We start from the raw sequence: 13,958 nt of genomic DNA, 5'->3' as shown, positions 1-13,958 counted from the left end.
CAAGATGGCCTCCTTCACATGTCTGGCAGTTGGTACTCGCCATCAGGAGGAGCACTGGAATTCACTTCCACAGTCACTCATCCTCCAGAAGTTGAGACGGACTTCCTTAAGAGATGATAAGGCAGTATTTCAAGCAGGAGAAGGTGAATGTTACACGTCCTCTTGAGGCCTAGACTCTGAAGTACACACCACATCACTTCTGTTACATTCTGTTAGAGCAAGTGACAAAACCATCCTAGACTCAAGAGGTAGAGGGACAGACTCCACTTCTGGGTGGGAGAGGCTGCAAAGCAATGGTGGCCATATTTAATCTACCACAGACTTCTTGTCTCCCAAAGTAGATCCCAATCTAAGCTCTGGAGTTGCATTTTGTCTCGAACTTGCAACCCTCAGCCCCATGCCTCGCCCATCAGAGGTGCCCAGGAAGTGACTTAACTTGCTTGTTACATCACTGAGGAGCAGAAATTTGGTAGTCAGAGACTCTGGGTTGAAATCTGGTTCTGGAATTTACTAGAAGGGCAATATTGAGCACAGTACTTAACTTCTCTGATGCTTGGCTTTGGTTTCCTTGTTTATAAACCTGAGATGATAATATCTAGTTTATAATAAGATAACCTCATATAAAGGACCTGACAGATGGTAGATAATGCTTCCAACTATAGTTCCTATTCATCATGGACTGTTTTTCTTATTTATGGTTAAATTACTATGCAGCTCAGATAAGTAGCCCATAAATCAAAACCTGCCTTAAACATTGCAAAATGAATAAAATTAGAACAGGTTTGGCATAGTTCATTCAAAGTGTAAGATTTCACACCAGTCAGAATGTCCCTGCTTCTACCACATACTTTAACATTAACAGAGGCATCTGATTCTCCATGCCCATTTTCTTCTGGAAGAAGAAGGTATTCCAACCTAACATGGATAACCATGGACTCACTGTGTTACCTCCAGCGTTAACTTCATATTCATTTCAAAGTTGAAGGAAAATTACATGATCTATGGTGGGTCTAAATCCAGATCTTAAGACCCGGTTTTAGGGATGCCAGTGTGACTCATTGGTTAAGCGCCTGAACTCTTGGTTTTTGGCTCAGGTCATGATCTCGCACTCATGGGACCCAGACCCATGTCAGGCTCTGCACTCAGTGTGGAGTCTGCTTCACATTCTTTCTTCTTTCCCTTCTGCTCTTTGTCTCTCTCTCTCTCAAATAAATATATAAATCTAAAACAAACAAACATGGTTTTAGAATGTTGAGTATAGTATCACCAGCTTGACCCATCTCTCGACCATAGGTGTAATGACAATGAGATATTAAATATATAAAGTGCTATGGATTCCTTTAAAAGGGAGCCCATACGGGTCTATGATTATTATTTTAGCATTAGTAGCATTAGTAGCAAAAATTAGAGAGACGTTTTCTAAACTATGTCACTAGAATTTAAAAATACACCATATACCAGGGTAAAAAACCTTACGCCAGTCAGGGATCTTTTCCTTAGTACATTTCAAGATATTTCTTTAAATAGGCTGGCACCCAAAATATTATAGGGTCATAAAAATGATGATAAATGTAGTCAAGGTGAAACTCCTAATCTTATCACTTTACTACCTCGGTGACCCATTAGTTCAAATTAACTCATTTTCATGGAGGGGCTTTGGGGCAGCTGTGAAGCTGCTGTGTTAGCTACAGGAAGTTGCAGACTGGCAAATTTCATTCAAATATAAACCTCTGAATTTGGCTACCTGGCATTGCAGGATCCTGTTGTTTGCAGTATGCAAAATAAAAATTATATACCATCTTGCTTGGTCAAAAGTTATGGGCTCTTCAATATTATTCCTGAAGGATTCATAGGATAAGAGGTAAATGTATGAACATAATATTTTGAACAAGGAAGAAAGGAATGTAAGTTTTCCCTTTGTATGTGCAACGACAATTAGTGACATGCTAAAGAGTCATATTTTAGGATTTCTCTCTCAACCTATAAAATCTGAGAATGAGATGGGGGAATAAGCACCAGCTCTGAAATCTTTCCAGTGAAGTCCTTCCCAGTCCTTACTATGGGCCTTTAGAACTCAATTCTATGTTGTTCTGTGAGGCAAACTGACATGGTGCATTATCATTGCCTTTTATATTTACCCCCCTAAATATTTCCCAGGCCACTGGAGAGAGGACAGGATGCATTAGAGCTAATTAATTGGATGAAAATGTGTTATGTCTTAATTATAGTAGTGGGTCATAGGAGTCTGTCAAAATTTGTCAAAATTCATCAAATTGTATGTTTAAAATTTGGGAATTTAATTATATGTAAATTGTACCTCAATAAAGCTGATCCCCCAAAACAGTATATTCATAAATAAATATATGTGTGTGTGTGTGTGTGTGTGTGTGTGTGTGTGTGTGTGTGTGTCAGACAGGAGAGTATCAGTCTCACTAAGTCTTCTTTGTGAGCTTTCATATAATTACATGCTCTCTCTGGATGTCCCTAAGTCTCCTATATACCAAAAAATATTTTAAACTATATATGATACGTTCCTATTTTTGTTTTTGAGATATTAAAATGCTTGGGAGGCAGCATGGTGCTTTAGTTAAGAAGTGAGTTCTGAAATTCCAAAGATGCTTATTGGATCTCACCCACCACTATCACTATCAGGTCCACCTACTAAATAACGTGGGTTATTTCTCTGTTCTGTAGTCCTTCATCATTAAGATGAGAATAATATTACCTGTCTTTGGGGATTGTGGTGATTATTAAATGAGATAATATGTATAACACATGTGGGCGTGTGGTTAACAGTTTGCTTATGAAATAACAAGTATGGGTTTATGAATTATTTCTGTTAAATTTAAATCCCTATGAGAGAATTCAGAAATTATGAGAAAATAGAATCGTTTATGCTAGAAAGATATCTACATCTAGTTGCAATATTTAGTTATTCAGTTGTTTTGGTCAGACTAGATGGTCTGGAGGTGGGGAGATCTCACCCACAACAAAACTGGGTACTACATAAAACACATTTTAATCAGTTGTTGACCTGGCAGGAAATAAGGGAAATCTCCGAAGCAGGGGGTCCATTGGGGGAGAAGTGTTGGCATGGGAGTCTGGAGAAAACTTTGATCAGAAATTAAGCCATTGAGTGATGAGAAGGTGATCACACCAAAAAGGCAAGTTCCCCTGAGAACAGGTGTCCAAATCAGCTTTATGCATGAACTGGTCCTTGAACAGTAACCCAGGTTGGGGAGCTGAACTTGGGACTCCAGGATCAACCTGGGGAAACTGGAAGGGAACTTGCTCCCTAGAAATATAAACATAAATCTCCTGGGGGAAGCAGTCTCAAATTAGGACCCCAGATTTTTACAGATTAAGGTTCATCAGACCTTAATCATCAAAGACCACCAAATGCATAAGGAAGCAAACCACTATGAGTGAGAGTCAGCATGAACAATAAACAAATTAAAATTCCTAGAACTTTTAGATAGTAGAATTACCAAATACAAAATATACAGTAACTTAATAAATAGCAAACAGTCAACTAGAGACTATCAAAAATTGCCAAGCAGGTTTTTAAAAAATCAAATGGAATTTATAGAAATGAAAAAATATGTACTCATTGATCATTTTTAAAATGGAGTATATGAGTAAACAACCAACTAACTACACTGAAGAAAGAATTAGTGAACTGGATGTAGGTCTGAAGAAGTCTGTAGCCATTTATAGCAAAATATAGAACAGAGAATCATGGATATAGAGAAAAATATTGGGAGGTTTGGGATATAGAGGATAAAGGTAAAAGGTTTAACATACATCTAAACAGAGTCCTGGAAGGAGAGAATCGTGGTGATACAGACAAGGCAATATCTAAAGAGAGGACAGTTGAAAATTTGCAGAGGTAAAATGAAGTTAATTTGAAGAAAATTGAAGATAAAGGGAGTATATTAAAAAGTAGAGATTTTTAAAAATGGGCAGAAGACCTGAATAAAATCTTTTTTCCAAAGAAAATAACAGATGGCCATTCGACACATGAAAAGATTCTCAACATCACTTATCATCAGAGAAATGTAAATCAAAACCACAATGAGATACCAGCTCACACCTGTCAGAATGGCTTCAACCAAAAACACGAAACAACAAGTGTTGGCAAGGATGTGGAGAGAAAGGAACTGTTATGCACCATCAGTGGGAATGCAAGCTGGTGCAGCCACTGTGGAAGACAGTATGGAGTTTCCTCAAAAAGTTAAAAATAGAGCTACCCTATGATCTAGTAATTCCATGACTGGGTCTTTATCCAAAGAATACAAAAACACTAGTTCAAAGACATACATGCTACAATACTCAGTTTATGACAGGATTATTTACAGTAGTGAACTTACGGAAGCAGCCCAAGTGTCCTTCAGTAGGTGAATGGATAAAGAAGATGTGGTGTATATAGGTACACAGTGGACTATTACTCAGCCGTAAGAGGATAAAATCTTGCCATTTCCAGCAACATGGATGGAGCTAGAGGGTATAAAGCTAAGCGAGTAACAAACAGACTCTTAAATACCGAGAACGAACGGGTGGTTGCCATGGGGGAACGGGTAAAATGGGTAAAGGAGATTAAGAGGTACAAACCTCCAGCTACAAAGTAAATGTCACAGGGATGGAAAGCACAGTGCAGGGAACACGGTCAACAATCTCGTAGTTACGTTGTATGATGACAGATGGTGACTGCACTCACCACGGTTGAGCACTGAGGGATGTACAGAATTGACAAATCACCAGGTTGTACATCTAACCCATAATAACATTGTGCGTCAACTACACCTCCATAACAATTTTTTTTAAAAAAAGCAGTCAGAAAGGAAAGAAAAATTGTCCAAAGCGTAACTGCAAGATCAACAGCAATCTTGGAAGCCGAAAGACAGTGAGGGGGACCTTTGAAATAGGGAAAGAGGGGGCCCCTGGGTGGCTCAGTGGGTTAAGGCTCTGCCTTTGGCTCACGTCATGATCTCAGGGTCCTTGGATCGAGCCCCGCATCAGGCTCTCTGCTCAGCGGGGAGCCTCCTTCCCCCTCTCTCTCTCTGCCTGCCTCTCTGCCTCCTTGTGATCTCTGTCTGTCAAATAAATAAATAAAATCTCAATTAAAAATATTTTTAAAAAAAGAAATGGGGAAAGAGAAATAGCTATAAAGTTATGATTGTGGACCTAGCAGTATTATCTTTCAAGTATAAGAGAAAAAGACACGATATTTTCAGACAAATGGAAACTGAAACATTTTACCACCAACATCACCTACAGGAAAGGAATTTTCTGAAGGATTACTTTAAGAAGATGGAAAATGAATCTTTAAAAAAAAGTCTTGAAGAAGAGTAAGCGAAGAAAATGATGAACATATAAGTAAATCTAATACAGATTTACTTCATAAGATGGTGACAATTATGACATCTAACTTGGGAAGATGTAATATAAAGAAACGAGCTAAAATACAAGAGAACACATTCTCATGTAGGTTAGGAGATGCACAGTGAGGGTTAATGTTCTAAGGATTTCGTCAGTGTGAAGACTGAATGCCAGTTTAGTGCTATGAACTGAATGCCTGTGTCCCCTCCGAATTCATATGTTAGGGATGCCTGAGTGATTCAGTTGGTCGACCTTCAGCTCAGGTCATGATCCCAGGGTCCTGGGATCGAGCATCACGTGGGGCTCCCTGCTCAGTGGGAAGCCTGCTTCTCCTTCTTCCTCTGCCTGCTGGTCAGCCTGCTTGGGCTCTGTCAAGTAAATAAATAAAATCTTAAAAAACAAACAAACAAACAAACAAACCTTTCTTTAAAAAAAAAAAAAAAGCATTCATGTGTAAAGCCCTAAGGCCCAATATGATGGTGTTTGGAAATGGGGCCTTTGGGAGGGAATTAGGTTGTGAGGGTGGAGCCCTGGTGAATGGGATTAGTGCCCTCCTAGGAGAAGACATATGAGAGAAATGATCTCTCTTTCTCCCACATGAAGACAGAGTGAGAAGCCAGCCACATGTAAAGCAGGAAGAGGGCCCCCCCACCCAGACCCCGACCACACGGGCACCCTTCCAGCCTCCCGCACTGGGAGAAATGTTTCCTGTTCAAGCCACCCAGTCTACAGTATCTGGCATAGCAGCCCAAACTGATGAAGACATTTGGGGAAATAATGGGTTCTCTTCAAATATTTGAAGAGCCATATATGGAAGAAGGGATGAACCCAATTGTGTATGGACCAAAAAAGATGAGAAAGAAGAAGGTGATTCTTTTTCTGCCTGCTTTGTGACAGTCAGAAGTGCCCAGAGAAGAAGTGGGCTTTCAGAGTGGGGGCTGGGCTCCGCAGCCCTGGAAGCCAGCTGCACCCAGTGTTAACAATGTGGGCTTTGGATTTTGGCCCTGGTGGGAGGTTGCACGAAGCTCTCTATAAACCCTCTTCCAACTTTTGAGAATCTATAGCTCTGTGAGGGTCAGGAGCTCAGATCCAAAGAACCAGATGTTGAGGACTCTTAATTTCTGCAACACCTTTTTCCCCTGTATCACTTTGTTCCTGGGCATCCTGGAGCTAGAATTTGCAACTGTGTATTTTAGGACTCAGCACACCTGGATACCCTTCCTCCAGAGGTCAGCTTCGGCAACACACCCCCTTCCCCGCCCCAGGATGTGTTCCTCACCCCACTGATCCCAGCTTAAGTGCCCCCCTCACTCCGTCTTTCCCAGCCCCAACACTTGCCACACTACACTGCCGTGACTGCTTCATCGTCAGTAACAGTAGGTTTCCTAAGGGCTGCAGTAACAAGTGCCACAAATGGAGGGCGGGGCTCTTAAAGTGATGGAAAGGTATTGTCGCACCATCTGGAGATGAGAAGTCCAAAATCAAGGGGTCAGCAGGGCCAGCTCCCTCCAAAGGCTCCAGGGGGGCACACCTCCCCCCTCTTCCAGCCGTCCGTGGTTGCTGGTTCGTAACGGGAGGGAGGTCGTATCCCTCAGACCTCTGCCACTGTCTCCACGGAGCCTTCTCCCCTCTGTGTCTGTGTCTTTGTGTGTCTTTCTCCTCTGCTTAGAAGGACACCAGTCATGTTGGATTTAGGGTCCCCCCCCAATTCAGTATGACCTCATCTTAATGTAGTTATATTTTCAAAGGTTCTGTATGTATTTAAATCACTTGCTCTACATTTGATATTGCCACGAACAATAAAAAAACAGCAGACAGACCAGTCCATTTCACCTAGCCTGTGCTTTTTGGCATGTTTACCAGAATCTAACTTTGGTTTCTCTCATCTCTTGTAAAACTTGGTTCCCTGATACTTGGATTTTTTAAAAGATTTATTTATTTGAGAGAGCGAGCGAGCACGCTAGCAGGAGGAGATGCAGACGGAGCGCGAGAATCTCTAGCCGACTCCCCACACCCTCCGCCGAGTACCTGAGATCAGGACCTGAACGGAATTCAAGAGCTGGACCCTCCACTGAGCCCCCCCCCCCACCGCCCGGCACTTGAATTCTGAATCTCACTTGCCCTCCCAAGTTAACCCCCAAATAATCTTTCTTAGTATCAGAAAATAAAGCTCATAAAATGTATCCCTAGTCTTTTTTTTTTTTTTTAAATTCAAACTTACAACTAAAGAAAACACTTGCATTCTCTTTGCCTTTTGCCTTCCAGAGCGGTGCCAGCAACCCGCAGTCTCCGTTCGCTCAGATGCCCGGTGAGTACTTGAGCTCAAGGAGCAGGTGATTAATTCCCGTTTGCATTCAAGTCAGGCTCTGGGGCTTCCGTTCTTTTATAACTGCCTTAAGGCACTTTGGAAATTTTACATTTCAAACATTTTTAAAATGTAAAATCAGTGAAGACAGACTTAATTCAGTCATTCCTGAATTCAGAGTTCATTCTGTCTCGAAGGCAGCCTTCCATCCCTTGCCCAGCGGAAGCTTACTGAGCAGAAACAATAACCATTAGGCCCTTGATACAATTTTAAAATGTATAAAATTCCAGCACCGTGATCTGACAGATTGTGCACCTGCTTCAAAACAGGAGAGAGGCCGCTGGGCAGATGGAGGAACTACCACTTATTGGGTGCTCTTTAGAGGTCAGGCGCTCAAATAAGCATCTGGTCTTCATTTCAGTGCATATGTCTCGTTACGTCCTCCCGCAGGGATGGGAAAGGGGCATTCTCGTTCTTAGTGATAGGGCCAGGGGCTCCCATGAACATGCGTGCACACGCACACACATACGCACACATACTCCTTTCAGATCCTAAACTCAGAAGTGGCACAGGTTTTCTCAGCAATCTCAGTAAGCTTCAGAGCTGGGTAAGAAGAGGAATGAGAACCAGAGGAGATGACGCTTCTCTGAGTGTCTCGTGTTGTGTTTTCCCATCATGGTTACCATCCCTGGAATCTGCTCCCTTCTATAGAAGGACATTTTTGCAGCTTTTCTTACTATCTCAAATTATCCTTCCCCTTTTTAAGGAGAAAAAAATATATGCTGAAGAGAGCACAGGGTTTTTGTTTTTTGTTTTTCTTGGTGGTTGTTTTTATTCGGAAATTGGAAGTGAAGACGTGAGATCCTGGAAGCCTCGTTCACCTATTCTTCATTCTCTTCTCAGCCTTAATGAGTCCCACGGATATAAATTCATGGCACAAAACAGAATTTTTTCTATTGATACTAATTTTCCACGTGCACATGTTTTTTTTCTTCTGTGGAAGTATGCTTATGATGAAATCCCTAACCGCAGCTTTCCAATTCACGAGCAGATTAGAAGTTTGGGGTTAGGGAATTTAAGAGGAGAGTGGAGTGAGTAGAATTTGATGTAAGTTTCTACACGGAGTTTTGATTTCCTCTGAATGAATGAATAGATTTACATATAATTGTTGAACCCAGTATTATCCTCCTGGATTTACAGCAAATGTATGAGACACAAGCTCTGCCCCATGGAGGTGGCAGGTGGTTTAGAAAGAGGGTTGTAACTCCGGTGCGGGGGTAGTGAGCATAACATCCAGTACCACACCGTGTGCCAAGGGCCAAAGAGCCGTGCGGGTAGAGTGATGTGTGACTGTGTCCCAGCAACCAGGGAGAAGGGTCTTCTCTCCCTGTGGACGGGAGAGCAGAGTGGGCGGGGACAGGGTCCTCAAGTGGTCCGCTCTGTTTGGCGGAAGGTCAGAAAGGCACCTGCATCCTCTCCCAGCTCAGCCTTTCTGTGACCTCGGGGTATAGATCTTAGCGAATCAGACCACATCCACCACCAGCTGGAATAATCAAACCATCCACTTGACAGAGCTAGAGTCTACGTCCCTGAACGTGTTCTAAATGGTAATGTGCTTCCTGCTACGGCTGGGCCGCTGGGCCTGGAAGGCTGCGGCAAACACCTCTCTTCCTTTATGGGACAATTCCACTGGCCTTGCCATAAACGAGATTCTTCTTAGCTTCCTCTTCTTCCCCTGTTTTCACCAAGGGAACCTTTTCGTGCGAGGTATTCTCTTCCCCAACTCTCCCAGGGCCCAGGTGAGCTGAGTCAGGGACTCGGCATGGACACAAGAGGGCAGCAAATAACACGAGACTCTTCGAAGCCAGAAAACACATTTTTTGACGTCCTCTGATTCGGTGGCACAGAGGCTCCACCATCCCAAAGCAGGTGAGCCATTATGCTGCCTGCTGGGTACAAGACACAGGTCAGAAGGTCAGTACACAAAGGAGTAGGAGCTACTCTGCTGTGGCGTGGGGTTACAGCACCACCAGGTTACAGACCCCCAGAAGCAGCCTGTGGTTAACAGTCCTGTGATACGGGGACAGAGCTCAGACGCTGAGAAAAAGACATTTTCTTTTCCCTTTAGGGCCAGACTTTTCCTAGAGCAGTAACTGGAACACAGGAAATGCCCAGTGTGTTGAGTGAGTGAGAGAGAAGAGTTTCCGCACCACGCCCGAGGAACTGCTCTCCGAAGGCAGAGTGAAGCCAAAACACATTGGTTATTTGGGCTGGACAGGTTAGAAGAGGCAACGCAGCAATATTTAATGCTTTTCAAGACCTCTCTCTGTTTCAGTGTTTGCCCTGGTATCCGGCCCGCGTTAGAAAGACCATTTCCCTCGAAGAGAGTCTCAGCGGCCACAGATAGGCCCAGACTTCCCATGGGGACATTTTTGACCATTTGTTTTCCGTTTGGCAACAGGTTCACCGGTAACGTCGGGTTACTACGGGGTCAGAAGATCGTTCCTCTCAGACTCAGACTTCCACAACACCAGACAGCTTGCAAACGAGGTCTGCAGCTCAGGCCCAGCGGCCAAGCCCTTTGCCTGCGAGGCCCCCACGGGGCAGAGCCACCCGGGCCTCCTGGATTCCTACTTCCCGGAGCCCTACGGAGACCACCGGCCCCCGGGCCTGACCCCCAGCACCGGCTCTCTGTTTGGCGCCTCGCCCCTGCCGCCGCTCCTGCCGCCACCCTTCGCTGGGGACCCCAGCACACACTTCGTGCTTGTGAGTATGCCCGTGGTTCACGGTTAGGGAGCAAGGCGAGGTCCAGGATCGCACGCATCTGGCCAGTCCCTGTGCCTGGGAACTGGGTGGAAGCAAGCTCTGGCTCGCCCTGCGCACCCCTGAGGCTGCTGGGCCAGGACGCCCTCTGAGGGGCCTCCCTCAAAGGTCCACACCCACCGTGGTGGCGAGCGGGTCTATCCTGGGGCTCAGGAGGGGACGACTATAGGGCAGGATCTCTACCCGTTTTGTTAGTACTCTGCTAATCTTGCCAGATGTTCGCCCACCTTCCTCCTGCACACAAGGAAAGAGCACTGAGGTCCCGTGTCCCACAGACCAGGCTGTACCCCGTCAGGGCGGCACATCAGGCCGTCTTCCCTCCCAGTCCCCAGACCACCCCTCCCCACGATCTTTCTACCCTATAGAATCTTGTTCTCCCTCAACCCTAACAAAGAGGTGAGTTCATAGAGATCTGAAGAATACTAACACCCGTCTTAGAGAAAGCTGCAGAGTCTTCAACTACAGGAATGAATCTCTAAAAATGGGACTAAACGGGGAGGGGGGGGTGTTGGAGGGGGTGGTAATTTACACGATCATCGAGTACCCGCTCCAGTAAGGAACTTCCGTGTGCCTCTGTTCATTGAACACTTGCAACAACTCCGGATAGACTTACTAAAGCCCCATTTTACAGATGAACAAAGTGAGGTACTCCAAGTCAGGAACGGAGTAACTGGCACAGTCAGGGACTGAACCCAAACCTTTCTAGCTCCAAGCCTATGGAAGCTCCTACCTCTCGGCTCACGGAGGGCAAAAGCCCACCCCATGGTTCGGAGACCCCCTCCCTCGTGGAGGAGCCGGAGCTGCCGTCCCCAGGGTGGAAAGGGCATTAGGAGCCCATGTATTGTGAGGCTCAAAAGGAACGCAAGACATGGAATGTTGGAAATGGTAAAATGCTGTATGAATGCTCATTCTGTTCTTCTCTCATTTTACTCATTTAATGTTGTTTTCTGGGGAAAGGGACTATAATAGATCTAGGGGGTCCAAGGCTCGAGTCAGACACTGCTGGTGTCAAACCCCAGAGGGAAGAGCTGCCCGGTAAGGAGGCTGGAACAGCAGAGAGGGGACCCCGAGTCCGCCCTGGAAGCCGTGTCCGCCGGCAGCCGGTGCTGGTGAGGAAATCTGTCTGCATCCGAGTGTCCCCTGGTGACTAACCCCAGGCACCTTTCCATTCTCCTCAGAGGGACTCGTGGGAGCAAACAGTGCCCGATGGTCTCAGCCAGCCCGACCCCGTGCCCACTGACACCCTGCAGACCCTGTCGCCCAGCTCGAGTTGCCTCTCCCAGCTGGAGTCGGGGAGCGCCACCCCGCACAGGAGCTCCAGCTGGGGGGCCCCCCTGGCCGGGGCTCAGCCCTACTCACTGCACGCACTAGAGGATCTGTACCACGTGCCGGGGTACCCCACGCCACCCCCCTATCCCTTCACCCCTCTCATGACCATGTCCAACGACCTACCACACAAGGTGGTGCCCCTCTCCCCGGAGGAGGGGGCAGACACGTCCGGCCTCCAGGACCCCTCTTCGTGGACCAAGGAAGACGGGAGCATGGCGTGGGGGTCGTACGAATGCCGTAGAGCTTACTGAGGCGTGTGCCACGCGACTCCGGCCGCGCTGTCCTTTGAGCTGGCTTCCGGATTTGGCAGATTGCTTTCAGGGTGTTTCCAGCTCATTTGGAACTGGATGTCCAGAACAGGCCATCGTGCCACCCTTTGTAAAGGGACCGCGGCATTTATTCGTAATCCTCCCTCCCACAACCCCATTGAAATACAGCCTCACGTTAATTCAGGATATCAGGGACTATATTCTAGTGAGACACGGCCTACGCGTGTGGCGTTGGACCTGTAGTAATCCATCACATTTCCGAATTTCTGTTACCTTCGAAATATCATCATTAGCACCCATATTTTTCTCAAATTACATTAAAAAGTTTCTGCAGATCATGAAATAAACTGATTTTCCTGTTCAGTTTTTCTTAGTTATGAACTAAGTGTGTTCTATAGTAAGAGAGAAAGCATAGGGCATAATATAGATTAGGGCACATAAAACAAAACTCATTTTATGGCATGTGATTTTTAAAGAGGAAAGTATTGGGGCACCTGAGTGGCTCAGTCAGTTGAGCAACTAACTCTTGATTTTGGCTCTGGTCATGATCTCAAGGTCGTGGAATCGAGCCCCATATCAGGCTCTGTACTCAGTTCTCTCCCTCTTCCTCTGCCCCTCCCCCCTTTTTAAATAAATAAATGATAATATAAATGATAAATAATAAATAATCTTTTTAAAAAAATTTTTAAAGAGAAAAATATTATATACATTTCTTCCTTAGTGACTTGTGAAGGCCCTGTAAAAATATAGCACCACATACAAATGCTTTATTGTCTTTAAAACAGGATGAGGTCAGGAGACTATGGCTTCATAAATACATAGCTTTGATTCTGCCCTAAAGTCTGGGATGTCCAAAAATGAGTCTCATCCAAAAAATGATATGAGCCCAAAACTTTCTTTGATCCGTGGTAGCCTTACTCAAGCCAGACACTGTTTCTCTGGTGGAAAAACCTATAGTCGTCAGAGTGGATTCGTAAAATGGATATCCTGTAATCAAATAAGAATAAATAAGGAAAATAGTGAGAGCAGAACTGGGCTGCTGGCAAGAAACAGCAGACCGCAAAACACCCAGACGTGCAGGGGCCTCGGAGAAGGACATATGGCCAGGTGCGCCCCAACAGCATGACACACAACACATACCATTTGAAGGAAGACCTTGCTGATGGCTCATTGGTCCAAAATGTACAGCTCTTACCATATATAAATGAAGAAACTCACATCTGACGCCTCCCTCTGTCTCGTGTAAGTTTGCTCGGGGTGCATTCCTTCGCCAGTTGAGTTCACAAAGTAATTCCCATCAAGCCGTGGGCCTGGCTGCAGGCCAAGCCAGTCATAAAAGCCTCACACACACTTTGACTTTGCAAAGTGTGAGTCGAGGCCCACAGGTCCCACCCCCACTCCTTCTACTACTTTGCGGACACCTTCCTTTCTATATTCTCTTATCACATTTTCCTCGCCTCTCTGGTGCCTCTTGGCCCAACACCTTTTCCGTCCATCTCTTGGGGGCCCGTTGCTCTCATTTCCACCCGTTGTCTAAAGCCACTCAATACAGTTTCCATCACACCCTCTGTCACCGTGTCCCATGCTCTACCAACAAACAAGGACGTTAATTCACATTTAGAAGTGACTGATACTCTACCTTCTCTGTGCCTTCATGTCTATTTTCTGGTTAAGCAATTACACTTCCAATTTATGGAGCGCCCACAGAAATGCTTGGGTACGGAGCCTCCCACGAGAGAGCATCCCCGAAGGAGCAGATCAGGAAGGAGCACTGACAGTCCCCACACGCTGGGCTGCCCTCTCCTGGGTCCCCTGCCCTACCTCCTCCCTCCCGCCACACGGTGTCACAGCCT

General features: G+C 45.4%; 1 protein-coding gene across 1 annotated transcript in view; it reads left to right on the top strand.

The window, feature by feature from the left end:
• The window catches only part of POU2AF2 (POU class 2 homeobox associating factor 2), a gene marked incomplete at both ends in the record, with an annotated part of 66,486 nt that extends 54,399 nt beyond the window's left edge, over positions 1–12,087 (top strand). Inside the window, 3 exons of the mRNA XM_080816402.1 lie at positions 7,645–7,687; positions 10,146–10,450; positions 11,686–12,087. Coding sequence (XP_080672528.1) covers positions 7,645–7,687; positions 10,146–10,450; positions 11,686–12,087 — 750 coding nt within the window. The remainder of the gene's footprint in view (positions 1–7,644; positions 7,688–10,145; positions 10,451–11,685) is intronic.
• Positions 12,088–13,958: the final 1,871 nt, after the last annotated feature.

The sequence above is a fragment of the Martes martes genome, assembly GCF_963455335.1.
Source record: "Martes martes genome assembly, chromosome: 10".
Taxonomy (NCBI): domain Eukaryota; kingdom Metazoa; phylum Chordata; class Mammalia; order Carnivora; family Mustelidae; genus Martes; species Martes martes.
The sequence above is the reverse complement of the archived record's forward strand: the minus strand, read 5'-3'. Positions and strand labels throughout refer to the sequence as shown.